General features: G+C 37.6%; 2 protein-coding genes across 3 annotated transcripts; one reads left to right on the plus strand and one right to left on the minus strand.

The window, feature by feature from the left end:
* Nucleotides 1–1,044: 1,044 nt before the first annotated feature.
* On the minus strand, nucleotides 1,045–8,231 carry LOC103991022 (putative E3 ubiquitin-protein ligase RING1b). Of its 2 annotated transcripts, none has more exons than XM_009410376.3 (10): nucleotides 7,749–8,231; nucleotides 7,564–7,639; nucleotides 5,024–5,082; nucleotides 3,152–3,233; nucleotides 2,895–3,015; nucleotides 2,735–2,776; nucleotides 2,105–2,647; nucleotides 1,902–2,009; nucleotides 1,602–1,802; nucleotides 1,045–1,507 (listed from the first exon to the last, which is right to left on the minus strand). In XM_009410376.3, exons 1-10 carry the CDS (start codon nucleotides 7,969–7,971, stop codon nucleotides 1,448–1,450), a joined length of 1,515 nt encoding a protein of 504 aa, XP_009408651.2. In that variant the 5' UTR covers nucleotides 7,972–8,231; the 3' UTR covers nucleotides 1,045–1,447. The 2 variants fall into 2 exon arrangements, with proteins under 2 accessions (XP_009408651.2, XP_009408650.2); XM_009410375.3 differs by having other exon boundaries at nucleotides 7,564–7,642.
* A 1,941-nt stretch (nucleotides 8,232–10,172) lies between these two features.
* Nucleotides 10,173–18,730, plus strand: LOC103991021 (switch 2). The gene is made up of 8 exons (XM_009410373.3): nucleotides 10,173–10,630; nucleotides 12,014–12,120; nucleotides 12,836–13,754; nucleotides 13,832–14,079; nucleotides 16,353–16,479; nucleotides 16,552–16,827; nucleotides 16,926–17,175; nucleotides 18,171–18,730. Exons 1-8 carry the CDS (start codon nucleotides 10,226–10,228, stop codon nucleotides 18,506–18,508), a joined length of 2,670 nt encoding a protein of 889 aa, XP_009408648.2. The 5' UTR covers nucleotides 10,173–10,225; the 3' UTR covers nucleotides 18,509–18,730.
* The last annotated feature ends 197 nt before the right edge of the window (nucleotides 18,731–18,927 follow it).

Raw genomic sequence — 18,927 nt, forward strand, 5'->3', positions numbered from 1 at the left:
TTAAACTAGGATTTAGAACGGAAAATATGAATATTATAAACTTCAAGGGATTAATAGTCAATCCTTGGCATCTCGAAAACATTTTTCCTAAATCAACTAGAAAAGAAGCCAATAGAGCAGAAGGATTGATTTCAGGCATGTCAAAGCGTTGCATGGGTTAATGACCCCCCAATTCCATTTCTGACCTCGGACCCTTTGGAATTCTTGTTTTTGGTCCAGAAACATCGATTTCAAAGCCCCAAACACAGCCAAACAAACAACTAAAATCCTTTTCTTTCTTCCGTTTCCAGGATTTTTACAGGACCCGAAAAGCACTCCAATAAACTCAAATAACACAATCAGTTATTCGAAGGATAGAATCGGAGCCACCGACCAAAACAAAAGAAGAAAGAAACCCTAAAGAATTAGTACGATGGATTAAAGACTGGGAGACGAAGACGAACCTCGACGGTGTCGAAGGCATGGAAAGGTAATAACGATGGCGAAGCCCGCAGCGAATTCCAAAGTTGTCGACCGTCGCCACAAGAGGCACAAGCAAATGATTAAGTCGGCACAAGCAAATGACTGGACAACTGTTACGTATTTATAGGGGTGCGGGTGATCGAAGGCACGAAGTCGTAGATTAAGTCGTGGACCGCAGCAGCATTTGCGCACTCGATTCTTCCCTGCACACAAGGTTAGAAAACACAATGAAGCCATTTGGTGGATTGTTTAATTTTCGAACTCAGGTTCCAAAAAGGCAATCGATGATAGAACGTCAGAAAGGCAATTTGAGACTCCCTCCTGTCACGAAGCCAGAAACACTAGCCAACTCGGCTACAAGCATTCTATTGACGACAAGTACGAGATTTGTCTCAAGAGATTACACTAACCTGTCATCATCAGGAGCATCCTCCCTGTGGAACAATGTTGCATGAGTCAGGAGGAGATGGAGCAACCTCACAATGTCCAACATCATTATCGACTTCCTCAGCACGAAGGACATAAATTGTATAGTTTCAAAGAACTAGACTTTGTCATATGAAAGAAAGATAGTACAAGTCATAAACCGAGAGGTAGCGCATTTCAATAGATTATATGACGAGCAGCTGAAAGGGAAATTAGATTCAAGTGAACAACAGTAAACACACAAGTATAAACTGAAAGTAACCAAAGACATGTCACTTCCTACTTTGTTGGGGCATAATTAAAAGAGATATTAAAATTTAATTTCACTGCTGGATGAAGTTAGCATGGAAGTTCTCTCCGCTTCGCATCTTGGTCCGACCTTCTTGTCCAGACATGGTGCTCTGTGATTTCAATCACTATCGTTCCATCGCTCGACCAGCCTTTTATTTGGATTTATGTATATATATATGTATTGTATGTATATCATATACATATAGAGCACAGACAAAAAAAAAAAAGGTGTCTGGTTTATGTTGGGTTCTCATGCGGAAACATCATATTAAGTGATGTTGAGCACTTCTCTAGCACTGTACTGTGCCTTTCGACGGTACACCAACACCTGGGGACCAAAAAAGGATGCCTGTCGCTTTAAAGCTTAAGCTTATAGAGAAGAACATCAAGTGATTAACTATATACTGGTTGAGAAATCTCACCAGCTCCCCTCGTTCACTAGTGAAAGAAGCAACAAGTGTTGCAAGAGATTCATGTCCCTCCACTATCTGTAGGCCTATGCAAGGTACAGTAGGGGCATCATCCATCGAGCTGGAAGACCCGCCCCCGAGAGTGCCACTCCGAGGCTTCCTTGCATATATCTCCAACTCTTCAGCTTGTACAGATGTCTGAAGAGCAATAAACTGCATACATCCACAAACTCCGAATAAGGAACAGAACCTTAAGATTTTCAAACACTAAGCAACATAATTCAGAAGCAGTTGTAGCTCAAATGTATTCACTTGGCAAAGATGTCCGATTGACAAGGTTGGCCGGCAGCTAAGATATGGTTGTTCCAAATTTGGCATACTTCCATCATCCAGAGGAACCAGGGTCAAATGTACATCAAACTGAAAAAGTAGAAAAAATCACAAAGCACTAAGTATGAACAGAAGTTATTATGAGGTAAGTAGAAGGCAAAGGTTACCCTATCCTCTTACTGTACCTCATCATCAGCATCATCTAAACTGCGTAGGTAGTCCACCAATTTGGCCATGCGCCCACCTTTGACCAACCTTCCATTTGCACCGCTAGTATTACCATGTCTAGTCTGACTACGCGTGCCGTTCTTACCCCAAGCAAGCATATCTCTGTTTCCTGCTCGCAGAGGTGATGTCCCAAGAGGCTCTTTGTTGACTTCAAAGTCATCATTCTCCTCAGATCCAACATCAACACTGCCCACTGTTCTAGCTGGTGAAGATCGCGGTGCTCCCCATCTCTTGCATCTCTTTGGTCTTCGGTCAGGAGAGGGCTCATCAGCAGAAGAGGAATCTTTAGTGCCATCGTTACCATTTGCTTCTTCTTCTTCATCATCATCAGAGCCTGCAACTGCCATGTCACGACCAATATTTCTACCTCTCCCACGCAGATGATTTCGGTAACTTCCTTGTGATCTTCTTCCAAATGGTGTAGCAGCTTTAGATGTAGACCTTCTCCTACCAAGAGCTTCCGATTGTCGTCGAAATGTCTCAGCTATGTATGCTTGTATCTATTTTGGATAGGAGATTGGAGTAAAATAACAATCAATTATACACATTGATCTACCAATAATACTTGTTCAGTTAGATGATGCTACCTTCTTATTGCGGAATTTGTCCTCTTCATGGAAAGCCAGTTCCTGCAGCCACACAATAAAATTAGGAACTGATGACTCAACAATAATAGTGAACAAATGAGTAGAAAATATTGAATTAATAGATTTAGCAAGTTCATCAGGAATACCAAATCCGATATACCTCTTCCTCGTATTTATCAATATCTGGGTATAGGGCTGCTATAAGAGCATCATAGTTAGGATCATCTCTCAAAGAACGCCGACTGGCACAATGAGTACGGCATGCAGGACATTCATTATTTCTGCAGGAAAATTAGAACGAGGATGAATTTTCTTGCCAGTAGGATAAAGTAAAACTAACTTATTTATTCCTTTTCAATAATCTCATTAAAAAGAAGGCACAATATTTTGCATATGCACAACACTTCTGCAACATACCCAAGTCTCATTGATTTGTCAATACATTCCCGGCAAAAGCGATGCAGGCATTCCATTACTGTCCTTGTCTTCCGAATTATCCCTGGCATGAAGTTATCATGAAATTTTGTTTCAGAATAACTGGTAGCACATAGAAATACGAATGCTTCAAAGGCTATGAGGTATATGGGCTGGACAGTGACAAGAACATTGTAGTTTACAGATCGCTGCTTAGTCACAAATGATGCCAGAAAAAGACTGAAAAAGGAATAGTTCCATCATAAGCATCAAGCTACAGAATAACTTGAAATAAGACTGTCCCTTGGCCTGTAGATCCTCTGCACACTTTTTCGATATAAAATAGATTTCATGGCCTAGTTCTTTGCCTGCCACCATCAGACACTTATTGCTGACTCAAAACAGTAATTCAGTGGCAATCAACCCACTTGTGAAACAGTCAGTTCAAGCACATCTAATTGCTCCACAGAAACATTCAATGGTAAGAAAGCACTTTGACTCTGATATCTTACAAGCAGATTCTGAAATATACAACAAAAATATCTGATATGATAGTGTGGTAAAAGAAAATATTTGGGGAAGAGACAAATGAATTTGTATACATCCTGACTGGGCTTATACATAAATTTCTGGGTACCTGCTTGCAATAAGAGTAGTTATTAACTCCATAATATACACACACAAAGGAGAGGACATGGAACTTCCACAAATTTCACAATTATATTAGTCATGAAGTGTGGATATAGGTAAGTGAATCCACTGAAAGCACAAAACAAAAAAGAATCAACCAGCAACAGACTCAAAATAGAGATCATCTACACCTATCGGAAACTGTAGCTAGCTTAAATTTTAGCATTGACTTATTTTGTCAAAGAAAAATAGATCATACAGTAAAAAACAGATGCTCTATGCATTTAACAAAAAAAATTAGCTACAGTAAAGCACAAGATCTGCTGACGGGCAGAAAGACAAGCATAACTATGTGAAGAAAATTATTAGAGATATAAGAGATCAAAAGTCAAGAAGTCATGCTTTCTCATACTGCATTTATTATGTAACAACTCTAAGTAAAAAAAAAAAAAAAGTGAAAGACAGTAGACCTTATTGACACACTAGGAAAACTTTTACATGCATCATCTTAGAAGGGGTCAAACATGCATATTAAACCAAGGTTTGGATGATTAAAGATCAATAGTTGAATACAGGTTCTGTTATAAATAAAGATTATTTGAATCTGATTAGGTAATCTGTGTTTTGGACAAAAATTAAAATATTCAGAAATCCACAAAATAATAAATAATATAAACCAAAAAATATTTTAGACTAAAGAGTGTTACAAAGCCAATAAAACATGAATGGAAGATGTCTTTGTCCAGCCTATGAATATAACATAAATGCTAATATTATTCTGCCTTATTTTGCAATTCTTCCAATTTTTATCTTACCCTGACTAATGCTTTTTGTCTTCTTAGTATAGCGAAGATTCACACTTGACTCCACAGGCTAGGATTAGTTCAGAATGGTTAGCATCTTCAGGATTGGTTTGGTCGACCAACTCGTGGCTGATGCGACCAACAATTAACCGAACCAAGTTATACTGATATTCCTAGGACCCTGGATCCATTGACCTAAATAATCCTGTGTTTCAGATTTGTGGGTACAATTGTAAAACATGCACTCGTCCAACTACAGTATGATAAATTAAACTGAATATGATGGTCTTAAATTAACATCGTTTAGGATAAATATGAACAAAAAATTACACGGCATAATACAGATAGCAACCAGAATAAATCTAAATAAGTTTATCAGTAATCAATTTATGGGGATGGGCGTATGTTCAAATGTGTTCGGAGAGGTCTTAAATGTTTGTACCCAAGCATATAGGGCATTGCACTTCTTTTCGAATGTCCGCCAGCTTCACGGGGACAAATCTGTGAACCAGCAAAAAATCAATATCAGTTCTGTGTAGTATGCACTATGCAAATTTTATTATTTGAAAAAATGTGAAGAATGAGCCAGAGTAAGATGAGATTTTAGGTGTGCAGAACCATAAAGTTTGTAAATAAAATAAGGCCACTGCATACAAGCATAGTTCTTGCAACCACAATAAAGTATTAAGGTGAAGAAAAATTTATTTACACAGCTATCTCAAACATATAGTGGGTCACATGTGAGAACAACCATTAAGTATTTGCTCAATGATTATACAGTTGCACAGGCGAGTAGAATATTAAATTGTTCATGCATTAGCAGTCTCTAGCAGCAGCTTCTATCAATTTATGCAGGACAATAGTCGCTCATCAAGTAGAGCATGAAAAAAGATTTAAGCATGAATAAACTTGATACAGATAGAATAATTATTCACTGTCCATACCAAATAAGGAAACAGTAGGTGAAGGTTTCGTTCACTATTCATGCCAAACTAAAGCCACACTGGCAAAGAGCAACCACATGGTATAATAAGACCTATGCAGGCTCCATAGACAGAATATCAAGGTAAGTTACCTGCCTAAAGAAATCAAATAAATTAAGGCCTACTCATGAAAGGAAATTTATCTGCATATGGTTCATGAACAAAGAACAAAAATTTACTGTGAATACATGAAGAAGGCTTTGGCAGATTAATGAAAATTTTCAGTATAACTGGAGGAACAAATAGAAAAAGATGTACAAAAAACAAGGCTGTTCTTTCTCCATAAAGACAAAAGGCAAGAACATTAATGATTCTTCAACTTCAAGAGAACAATTGACACTATCAAATGCAAGTAACAATTTGGTTGTGGATTAAGAAAGAAGCAACTGAGGGATTTGCACAGCAAAAACGATGTGCATTAAGTAGCAACCATAAGCATAATGATTTATGACAAATACTAAAAGCTTAGTTTCACTTCATAGATCAGCTAAAAGTAGCACCTCTTATCGCAGGGAACTTCCTAGCTCTTATCAGATAGAATCTAAATAATGAACTTCAGAAAAGGGTTGAAGGAGAATCACATGATATACATAACAGCACAGAAAGTGATGAATTATTGGAGAAGGGCCTTGATACTTTGAAAAACCCAAACAAAGGATGTTAGCAAGTATGCAATGCCTACGTATAGTTAAGAACTTGAGATACCACTATTTTGAGTCCTAAAATATCATATTTAGTAGGTAATAACCCATTCCACACATGTTTATTTTACATTATCCTTAACTGCTGGGAATAGTACCCATTTTTTAGCTTTTAAGAACACAACAGGTTTTTTAGTTTTAGAACATAACAAACTTTTTAATCATCTTCCAGCTATAATAGCAGAATACATGAGAGGTTTGTCAACACCAAGAAAACAACATGTGGCACCTAAAAAGACAATGCAGCACATTTGAGAAAGTATTTGTGGCAAGATTTTGGCATGCTGCAAATGCATAGGTGGAAAAAGTACAAGATATGCTTAGAAGGAACAGGCTAGAGTGCGATTAACTGGAATCCTTTAGTTTTGAATGTAAGGATGAGAGCAATTTGCTGACATTCAAAGCCCTACCATACAAGACATCGATGGAAACGAATCAGAACTCCCAGAATTGTTTTATAAAACTTAATCTAAGACACTTGAGCTAGATCATAGCACCATAAATGATGTTGAGTGTTATCACTGAAACTACAGGGAACAAGAGAGCAGAGAAAATCCCTGGATTGGAAAATAAAAAAATTATACTAGAAGGTCTAACCTATTAAGGTACCACCTTTAAGAAAATTTATAGAAAAAACCACTGGGCAACAACAAAGGTTGGTAATATATACTTAAAAGAAAACATTAAAAAATAATCAAGTAGCCAGAAGATTTAACAGATGACTAGATTAGAAATTGGCCACATGGGAAAATGAAGCCAAACATGACCTCCAAAACCTTAGTGGAAGCACAACAAGACTTAAAAGGATCAGGATCACCGGCACAGAAGCAACAAGCATGCAAGCAATAGTAATCATGACAAACATGGCATGTATAAAGTTGCTGTTCGAAGGTTGATTTTATCATTTCATCTTCTCAATAAGCTTCTTCCATGGCCTATGACTTATTAGTAGCGTCTGCCGCCACCTCAACCTGATCGCAAACATAAGCAGTCATGCATGCGTGAAGGAAGGCGGCGGCGGACATGCTCATCCAACTCACCACCAAGAAGACCCACCCATCAGGAGGACGGACGAGGGTACGCAAGACACCCGATCTGCCAAATGCACATATTACCCGCGTGCATGAGACACGAAAGACGACTCCCTGCATCTGACAGAGCATCGTAGCAAACAAGAAATCCAACGCCGTGCAGAGGCAGTCGCAAATCCAGACACAAAACTGAGAGACTCTGTCGTGGTGGGCGAGAGACAGGGATAGAGAGACAGAGAAGGAAAGAAGGTGGGAAGGGCGACGTACTCTAGTTTCACGGCTTCATCGTCGTCCTCGTCTTCTTCATCGGACGATTGGCCGCCAGCATTTCGGCCATCAGAATCTGCTGTGAACAAAAAGATCAAGCACAACCAGCGGCAGATGGCAGTGAGATCGAGACTCAGTAGGAGGAACGAGAGAGAGATAGAGAGAGCCTCGCCGGGAGGCCATACCATCCTGTTCTTGTGGGACCTCTGGCGGCTCTTTCTCCGCGTCCCCTTCGCCGCCATCGCCACCATCCTCCTCCCGCCCCTGCTCCTGCTCATGCTGAGCGGCCGGTGTCGGCAGAGACGAGGGAGGCGGGGGTGGGTCAGCAGGCGGAGACTCATCGGAGGGGGGGAGTTGGTGATCCGGTGGAGGAGTAGGAGGAGGAAGCGGGCGCTTTTGGGCAGGCATTTACTCTTTTTTTATTTTCCTTTTTCGCTTGTCCCCGGAGAAGAGACGAGAGGCTTGAGGTGTAAGACGAAGAGAGAGAGAGAGAGAGAGAGAGAGAGAGAGAGAGAGAGAGAGAGAGAGGTAGGAGGAGGAGGAGAGGGCGAGCTGTGGCTCTTCTTTCTTTAGAGGAGGAGGAGGAGGAGGAAGAGGAGGAAAAGGGAGAGAGAGAGCGAGACGCAGCGTTTGCTCGCGGTCCGACCGACCGGGGCTGATCGATCGATCGATCATCTCCACACCCTCTTTTTCGTTTTCTTTTCTTTTTATCAGTGGGAGAAACATCTTTTTACCCGCAAACATCTCACCCCGTCAATACCTTCTCTGTGATTGGGATATAACATGGGCCCACGAAGACTTGCTATTACCACTAGGCATATTTAATTTTAATCGAACGATGGGTTGCAAGTTTTGATGAGGTTCTCATCGAAATTAAAATAATGACTGGTGATTTGATCTAATCCGGTCAAATTTGACCAATTTAATATTTTGATAATTTAATTAAATGATTTTTTTTCTACCTACAAATATAACAAAAGCGTATGAAAATGATCACACACATCTTCTTAATTTTCTACTCTAGTATTGCATATAATAAATACTTTATAATTGTGTGAGATATTGCTTTTTGGATTCTATATTGCTTTTGTTTGACCAAATTAATTCGTCTTTCGTCTTCCGTCTTCGTTTGGTTCTGCCAATTGAGTTTGAATAATACTCTTAAGAATAATACTGTATTAAATCTATTGGTCTTCTGATTAGCCATGCACATTTTTTATATCCTAACAAAACAATAAATATAAATACAAGAATCACCAATCCCGCCCGAATCTCAAAGTAAAAACGTTGGACTCACTAACTATTTAGGCATTCAAATATACATTTCTCATGTTATTATAATTAATTAATTATATATATATATATATATGACCTATTTCGTAGTATACGAACAGCATTTTTCAATCAAGTAAAAAAATTTACCAAAATTAAAGAGATAGTTTTATAACTCCAAATAAATTTGGAAGGATGAGACATATATGGTACAGTCAATAAATTTTGTAAAATGTTATCGTTAATTTGATCTTTGGTAATTAAGTGAGTGACGTTGAAACAACCTCTCAAACGTTGAATAATCTATGCGTACCATTTTCTAAGTCTTGGATGTCGATTATATTAAAAAATATTGTTTTTAATATAATCAACGCCTCCCATTTTTAGTAGTCTCGAACAACATTCTTTTTTCTTTAACCTCTTATGAATCGATCGAATCGATCAAATTATAATGTTTTTTAATCAGTAACATAAAAAAACAATATTATAATATTAATTTTTTATAAGAGCTCACGTGGTCGTCCAATCGAAACACAAACTCCGAAGAAGCTGCATAAGTCGACCATCACTACACGACAACCAAACTCGTCCTCTTAATGTTTTCTCGATCATCAGAGATCTATCGTTCACAACCATAATTTCAGAAGAGATTGTATGTTTAATCGTATGAAACATTAATTCTTAACGACATAGTCCAATTCTTCGTACACCTGACGTCAATCCTCATAACCTATGCGTTTCAAATATGACTCTACTTTGACAGGCGGTGTGCCTCCGATCATCCTTCTAGAATGTAACAGGAAAACATGTTCATTAAATCATCGACACAAATAAATCATTGACAAGTACAAGAAGCTAAAGAGGGGGATGAGCAACCGATCACCCTCCATCGAAATCAGGTATAAAAACTAGCTCCCGAAACCAAATGGAAGGGAGGACTCAACCAAAACTCTCATTGGCTGTGCTAAATCTTTTTTATTTTCTACAGTACCCCCCGATAAGTCTAAAGAATACCTCGAGGCAACGCGAAGCATCACCAAACAATTCTAAACTTTTTTTACCAGACGAATCACACTCAAGAAAACCTAAGCGATCCGCTTAACCTTCTTAGACGGGTCACACTAAGGAAACAATAGTTTTGTATGCAAAGTCTGTAACACATTTACATGATGTTGGATCAATCTTCGCGAGTAGATATTATTCGGATTTATGATAAGATGGTATTTTTCCTAATAAAGATAAAAATTAAGATAAATCACTCATCCGAAAATGCCACGATATATTTTATTTGACATTATATATAAATAAGAAAAGGGCGGTATGCAACGAGTGTGTTTCTGTGTGTACACGCACGATAAATGGCAGAAGAAACCGCCCTTGCAAGACTACCATGTCGTTTAATCGCTTGAAGGAAACCCTCCGCCCCTGCTCCAACTTCTCCGCCTCTTCCTCCACCACTACCGCCGCTGGCGCCTCCCACGCCTCGTCCTCCTATACACAATTCCCTCTTTCGAGGAAGCCGCCCAAATCGTCCCTGTCGCAGCAGCTCCAACGCCTCGACCCCCAGTCCCTCTCCGATGGCCTCCTATTCCGTGAGCCCGACCTCGCAAGAATACGACGAGTAGAAAAGGACAAAGATGTGGATGAGGAGGAGGAGGAGGAGGAGGGTAGAGGTGTCGCAGCTACTGCTCGCTTCAACAGTGACGCGTTCCTTCCCCAGTCGGTCGCTTTTGAGGCTCGAGGGCCCTACGAGCCCTTGGTTCTTTCTTCTCCCGGAGAAACGCCTGTTGTTCAGGTATTTTTCTCTTTGCTTCTTTAAGAGGTGGAATGGATCGGTTTTGCAATGAATTCTGAATGTTGAATATACAGACAAGCGGCAGCGTGTGGTGCCTTTCGACATTGTCTTTGATTTCTGGAGGATTTCGTTTTAATTTAATGCTTTCTTGTCGTTTGAACTAATTTTAGCTCGATAGAAACCTCATTTTTCAGATCAATGCAAGCAACTTTGCAGGAAGATTTTTCTTAGACTGCATCGTGCATCATCCTGGAGTCCATTATAACTCTTTCCATGTTTGTTTGAAGTCTCTATTTCCTGTAGGTTTTCATGTAGGCGTTGGTTAATAACTGCTTTTGGATGCTTAGTCCTCATTGCTAATATTCTTGGTGAACAGCTGTGCGAGCTTCATGTCATTCCCATTTGAGGCAGAAGAGATTGATGATTCTGATTGGTGGAGTCTGGAAAAGGGCGACATTTTAGTAAAAAAAAAATACTTTTGAACATGTATAACATAGTCACAAATGGTTAGCCTTTTTGTTAAGCTGACTATCATAAGCTCTTTGTTTGGACATTTCTAGTTCTGTTCATAGATTTGTTCCACTTTTATGAACCATCAGTGGGAACTCTTGCTACTCTCTTGAGGAAGGCATGAAATTTTGTTGCTTCCGTAAGTTGCTTTGTTGTTTGCACTATATATGTACATGTTAAAGTTTATCTCTCTTACTCATCATTAGATCCACAATAACTACGTGTGTGTATCTTACCTGTCACTCATAGAGGGATGTTCAAGTACAACTGCAACTTTGATGACATTCACTTCGCATGGTTTTCCTTCCAATCCAACACATATAAATGCACGCATCCTCCAATACACTTTGTAATATTTTTTAAACTGTCTGCCTTTCATACTTAGTGAACTTTCTGGTAATTTTCAAATTCTTAGCGATCCTTCTTGGTTGGTGCTTTAGCTGGATTTTTTTTATGAATGTTGAATTATTCAATAATTCAATATGTGATTCTTGAATTTAAAAACTAAACTTCTCCATGTTTGTGTGTTGTTACAAAAAGAAAAAAATCGGAACACTCTACCCACTTAACTGAATTATATGATGTTGTTTTGCTTATCAGCCAAGACAAGTTGGTATATTCCCTTTCTTTACCTTAACATTTATGTTGCATGGTTTTGTGGAAAATATTCATGTACTTGATAAGGAGCCTCTAAACCTGCCTTTAACTCCACAGTAGATGCCTTGTTTGTAACCGTGACATGTTTCTCAAGTCGATTTGAGAGTCTTAATCTTTATTGACTGTAACTTGTAGATGCAATTTCATAAGAAAAATTATATACATTTAGGCAGGACCATTTGTTACAAGTCCTAACACATTGTTGCATTGTTGCAGGTTCCTGCATCGATTAATTCAAGGCTTCTTGAGCATCAAAGAGATGGTGTTAGATTTTTATACAATTTGTACAACAACAACCATGGTGGTGTACTTGGAGATGACATGTAATCATTCTTCTTTGGTTTCTAGAAATCTTGTTTTTGTTATTTCCTTCTGCATAGGTAGAGTTTCTTTGAGAAGTTATTGTAATACCCTATTTTGTTTTAATAAATTTGCAATTTCTTGCATATCATTACCACTATCATGTTGATTATATTGTATTGGGTAGTACATTGCTACATGCTATTGACAATTGGTCTTGATAGATTTATGAAGGAAACATATAAAAGACATGCTAGGCATCAGTAACGGTTGAATACCGTTCCATATTATGCAAAAATTTTGGCATGTGCTTTAAAGAATGACCAATATGATGGTACTTGTAAAAATGTAGGAAAAATGATTAGCAATTGTAGTAACTAATTATCTATTTTTCCCCATAATTTTCTAAATCACAGCCCTCTTGAAATTTTGAAGTGGTCATCAAAACGTTTTTAGCTGGATTGTAAAATGCAACCAAGTAGTTAGCCTCTTGAATCTAGAGATGTAGAATGGAACAAAATTCACTTTCATTTGTGCTTTTATATATACCTTAGCTGAATTATTATTAGATTGAATTGATTATATCTCATATAAATATTTTTTAAGTCTGTTTTATTTCATATATCTCCTCTTTTACTCCTTCCCAACTTATCATGGTTCTTAAATAGTCTTCCAAATTACTATCATATGTGCTTTTTCTCATGTCTGTGCTGAACATTCTATTTCATCTTAAACTAGGGGGCTTGGGAAAACCATCCAGACCATAGCTTTTCTTGCTGCTGTTATTGGAAAAGATGGTGAACATGGAGTTCATGAGATGGAACATGTCATTAAGAAGGGCCCCACGCTGATCATCTGTCCAACTTCAGTTATTCACAACTGGGAAAATGAGTTTTCTGAATGGGGAGACTTTAGGGTTGTTGTTTATCATGGACCAAATCGTGCTTTGATTATTGAGAAACTCGAATCTCATGGTATAGAGATACTTATTACTAGCTTTGACACTTTCAGGGTTCACGATAAAATTTTATGTGAAATTCCATGGGAAATTGTAATTGTTGATGAAGCACATCGCTTGAAGAATGAAAAATCACGGTTATATAAAGCATGTTTAGGAATAAAAACCAGAAAAAGATTTGGTCTCACTGGAACTATTATGCAGAACAGGATATTGGAGCTTTTTAATCTGTTTGATTGGGTTGCCCCTGGGTCCTTAGGGACTTGGGAACATTTTCGGGATTTCTATGATGAACCTTTGAAACATGGTCAGAGGTTAAGTGCGCCAGAAAGATATGTCCAAATTGCCGATGAGCGGAAACAACATCTTGTTGCAGTTTTGCAGAAGTACTTGTTAAGAAGGACCAAGGAAGAGACTATAGGACATCTTATGTTAGGGAAAGAAGATAATGTTGTCTTTTGTGGAATGAGTGAGTTGCAAAAGCGAGTTTACAAGAGGATGTTGGAACAGCCTGATGTCCAATGTCTAATAAATAAGGATCTTCTTTGTAGCTGTGGCAGCCCTTTAGCTCAGGTTGAGTGTTGCAAGAAGATAGTTCCAAATGGTATCATATGGACGTATTTGCACAGGGACAATCCTGAAGGCTGTGAATCATGCCCCTTCTGCCTAGTTCTTCCTTGCCTTATCAAGCTTCAGCAGGTACTTTGAGCATACAATATTTTCATGCTAAATGTTCTTCTTAATGTGTGTTAGAATGTTAAATGTGAGTCTTACAGATAAGCAATCATTTGGAGCTGATAAAGCCCAATCCAAAGGATGATCTCGAGAAGCAAAAGAAGGATGCTGAGCTAGTATCTGCTGTTCTTGGTGCCGATGTTGACTTGATCGGTGGCAATGCTCAAACTGAAAGTTTCATGGGGCTTAGTGACGTTGAACATTGTGGAAAAATGCGGGCATTGGAGAAGCTATTATTGTCATGGACTACAGGCGGTGACAAGATTCTTCTTTTCAGCTACTCTGTCAGGTGACATTCCAATAAAAAATGGTTTGGTCATTTAATATGATCCTTGACATTTTAAGTTCTTACTGCTTGCCCATTTTGCTCAGTGAACAGACATAGTGTAGCGATGAAAGAAAATGCAAGAGTGTGTGTGGTACAAATTTGATATTTTTTCTTGAGCATTAATGCAAGATTAAGACTAAGGACATGTAGGGTGAGAATCCAATTCTCCTGTATCTGATACAGGCCGATAGAGGTTCCTTGGCATCACAAATGTGTTCTTTTCATCATTATAACATTTTTGTGTGGAGAGTGGTAAAAATTAGGCACTTGTAGTTGTAGGATTAAAAAGATTACCAAAATTCTTTTTAGATGAATATTTTTGCAGATATATGTGAAGCTATGAGTGAAAATTCTTTCTTACATATTTATTTTCAATTGTTGTGGAAATTTGGGCAATTTTTCAAGTAGATAGAAAATATCTAATCATATTAACTAAAAGTTGAAAAATGGTGAAATGTCACTAGGATAAAATTGGACAACATTTCAGTTGTGCTAGTTGGTATGAGTTGTCACATGACATGCCAAACTGTACTATGCCATGTCAATACAACACACAACACTGTACCAAAAAGGTATTGACATGCCTTGTTTGGATTTGTGGATGAACCATTTGGTTCCTTGTGTTATGAATAGATAATAGATTTTTTTTTAAGTGTGATAAACCATTTGTGCTGTTCAGTGACAATTAATGTATGGTATCAACTTATCAACAGCTTTAAGAATTTTGAGCTCAAGTAAAACAAAGACATTTTTACTACTACTTTTCCTCAACATTTCTTAAATATGCACATCATTGTATATTTAGATCTTCTCAAACTTGCAAAATTAAGTTCTATTTTGAGAGAATTGTTTCCTGAAACTGAAATATATGCAAAAGGGATTTTAAAAAATAGTTCGAATAGCACGCTCCATGTCAAATAGAGTTCTGGTTTTCCCTAAATCCAACAGATAAACTTTCTGATTGATTCAGGACCCAAGGGGGAAAAAAATACAATAATCACAATCTAATAAGTCTGGAAGAAACTTATAGTCATGATTTGGTGAAGATAACCATCATAAATCTTTTTTTTTATTGAAGACTTTATTTTTAGCATTTGTAGTATGCAGATACCAAATTGACATGTTCACTCATATTTCTTTTTTAGCTTCATAATATCATGACCTAGGAAAATATAGAAATTACTTTAAATTCAAGAATCTGGTAGCCACACTTACCTGGAAACACAAAATATGCTATGTTCTCCAAAAAGAATGGTAGATATTGGTTTAATTGATTTTTCTTCATTGTTGAGTCACATTAAAAAGCAAAACACGAATGCTCAGAAGCATTGGCAGCTGAGAGATCCTTAATTGGATGTTAGTATAAAATGCTTGACATAAAATGTTTAAACTAAATTTTTGTTAATTATGATAGTCATATTTTTGCAATTTCCAACAGTCCATAATTTTTTTATCTTTGTATTTGAATGCAAATTCATGCTGAATCCAATGATATGGCCTTTTCGTTTGACATGCACCAATCATCCTCTTTGTTTATTTGGCAATTGGTACAGTAATATATGGTGGTGACATGTCAATTTGATTAATTGGTCAATTTGCAAACTGGAAAAAAGAGTTGAAACTAAATGGCAACACTGTCCTTTATGACCTATATAACAAGGATTCTAGTTATGGAAATAGCTAGCCTCTCTGCTCAGAGGAGTAAAATTACATATATTAATTTTCGGTAATCCTCATTGGCAGGAGTCTCATGGTTCAGACAACTCTTATCCAAATCCATTGTTTAAAACCATCAAGGGAACTAAAGGATGGTTGACAATTTTTTGACTAACTGTTACATTTATCTAATGCTCCAAGTTCTTCACCCCATAAACAAATTCACGGTTGCCACGATCAGAACTATCTGGTGTTATCGTACTTAACTTTTGGAGAGTTAAAGGGGTTGTGATTAAGGTGGGAAAAACAGAACACTTTAAAGACTAACCTGCTCAGGCATTTTAGCTTTCAATATCGTTGAGTGGCTGCATACATTTGTCACAATCTCAGGCTCTCTAGTTAATTCAACAACTGGTCTACATCGATACTGAATAAAATCATTCACAGTTTTATATTTGTAATTTTCATATTTTATGTTTGTAAACTTTGTTCTTTTCTTGGATTCCATATCATCAGCATTCTGGATTTTCTGTTGTGATTCTGGGATACTCTGCACCTGATGTTTATACTGAAAGCAGGATGCTGGACATACTGGAGAAGTTTCTTATAAGGAAAGGCTACTGCTTTTCCAGGCTTGATGGTTCAACTCCAATGAGCATACGTCAATCACTTGTTGATGACTTCAACAAAAGTCCAAGTAAACAGGTAATTCTTAAATAAAATAGTTCAAGTAAACGTGCACTTTCAACTTATATTTATATTTCCTTCCTCACATAGGTATTCCTGATATCCACTCGTGCTGGCGGTTTGGGTCTGAATCTGGTCAGTGCTAATCGGGTTGTAATTTTTGATCCAAACTGGAATCCTGCACAAGACTTGCAGGCCCAGGACAGATCATTTCGTTATGGGCAGAAACGACATGTTATAGTTTTTCGTCTTCTTGCTGCTGGTTCTCTTGAGGAACTTGTTTATTCTCGGCAAATTTATAAACAGCAGCTTTCGAATATTGCTGTTTCTGGAAAAATGGAAAAACGTTATTTCCAAGGTGTCCAGGTATTGATTTTGAGATGATCTCACTTTTTTTCTTTGCAGATTCAGTATTAATATTTGATCAAAATTTGGTTTATCGCCATATGTCCTCCATCTTACAGGATTGCAAGGAATTTCAGGGTGAGCTATTTGGAATCTGCAACCTTTTCCGTGACCTATCTGACAAGCTTTTCACAAGTGAGATAATTGAAATGCACGAGAAGAAAGGAAAGTATTTAGCTACTCAGATGAATCCACTTAATCCAGAAAGTGAAAATTATATTACTCCTATGGAAGCAAGTGAAATATCATTTCATGGTAAATCTAATGAGGCAGCAATTTTTGAAGATGAAAAGAAGCTTCAGGAGCTAGGTAAGGTTATATACAATTACCAATTATTCCTGATCATGCAGCCTGAAAAGAAAAAGAAAACTTATAGCATATTTTCAATTTCTTCCATTGAACTCTTCACTACCTAATTATGCACATGCTATTGTGCCATGATTTATGCACATGCACCTTGTAAATAATTTCTTCTTTATATATATTGGCCATGTTTCTGAGGCACATCTATTGTTATTTACATTATGAAAGTCCAACAGTTCTCTATGCAGATATAGTAAGATAATATTAGGCTTGCCATTATGTGTCTTTTGAGGTTAAATGAGGTTCTCGAGTCAGTTACCTGTCTGAGGGACATGAGCACCTTAAGACTTGGCAGTTGACATTGGTGGCGAGTCCCTTAGGAGTTCAAGAGGAAACATAGAATCCTAAATCCCATACTTCTCTAGACTTGTCACTTTTGAGCATTTGCTCAGTGCACAAGCTACCCCTCTAGCCTGTCATATTTGTGCTCAATGGTTGATCATATACAACTTTTTCCAAGACCCCTATGGGCTTCATGTCCATTTGCTTTTATGTATGAGAACTCAGTGTATGTCTTGTGTTTTGTAGGACTAAAAATGAGAGTCATTTTCTTGTCTATTCGGTTTCCCTTGCAATGAGCTAGACTAATTTAGGAAGAAAAAATGTGAGTACATATTACTATCATCATGCATTGTAGATTTCTCTGGCTTTCTTTAGGAAAGCAAGCCATTGTGTCATCTAAATGATTTATAGTTTCATGGTTGTTGAAGTTGATTTATTGTGAAAATATTTTGAAGTACAGTTAGAAGTGAATCTTGAAAACTTGCATATTCTAGTCACAAGTTATCGTACTGTCTATTCCACACTATCGATCACTTCTGTTCTTATGCAAAAGCTTGTTGGGACCTATTGGCATTCACTGTTTCTTTATCAAATTCAACTTCAGTGTATGACTAGTGTTAGAAATGAATGTCGAGTGAACTTCACTCCCCTCTTTTCAGGTATCGTATATGCTCACCGTAACGAGAATGTTGTCAACATGGGGCCTGGAAATTTAGGACAGAAAGAAGCAGGTACACATGAAAACTTTACCGGGAAGACTTTATCAAAGACACGAGGCAATAGCTTGGAAAGAATCTATAATATGGGTAGACTTTCTTCTGAACAGCGGAAGAGGAATGAATTCAGAAGCATTGCCCACAACATGGGCATGGCAGAGCTAGAATTTAGCAAGTGGTTACTCTCGGCATCACCTTCACAGAGGATTGAAGTGCTACAGAATTACAAGGAGAAAAAGAAGCAGATGATAGGACCTATGAGGCTACCCAAAGACAAATAGAGAATTTAGATCCGTGTCTTGTACCTATTCTTTGTATTGCCCTCCTAGAAACTGAGAATCCTAGGGAACTGGAAGGAAAACAGCAAAAGCGTGATGGACAAGAGAAGATATTCGATAAACCATATACTGTATGGTTATGAGCTGTAATTAAATAAACATGCTTCTGCTCCTGCCTGTACATAAATAAAATATGTTTTATTTGTTGGTTTAGGTTCTTAATTCCCCCTTTGGTATTGTTTTCTTATCATTTTCTTTGTGCTAGTATTCCGATTTTTCTTTAATCTTTGATGATCACAACATTTGCCCATCCTCCCTTATTGTACACAAAAAGGATCAGGATTCCTTTTTATAAGCTGGTTAGGTTCTTGCATTGTTTGTCTAATTCTACATCATTAGATTTCTTCAGGTTCTTTGGCATG

This window comes from Musa acuminata, chromosome BXJ1-7 (genome assembly GCF_036884655.1).
Source record: "Musa acuminata AAA Group cultivar baxijiao chromosome BXJ1-7, Cavendish_Baxijiao_AAA, whole genome shotgun sequence".
NCBI classification, from domain to species: Eukaryota; Viridiplantae; Streptophyta; class Magnoliopsida; order Zingiberales; family Musaceae; genus Musa; species Musa acuminata.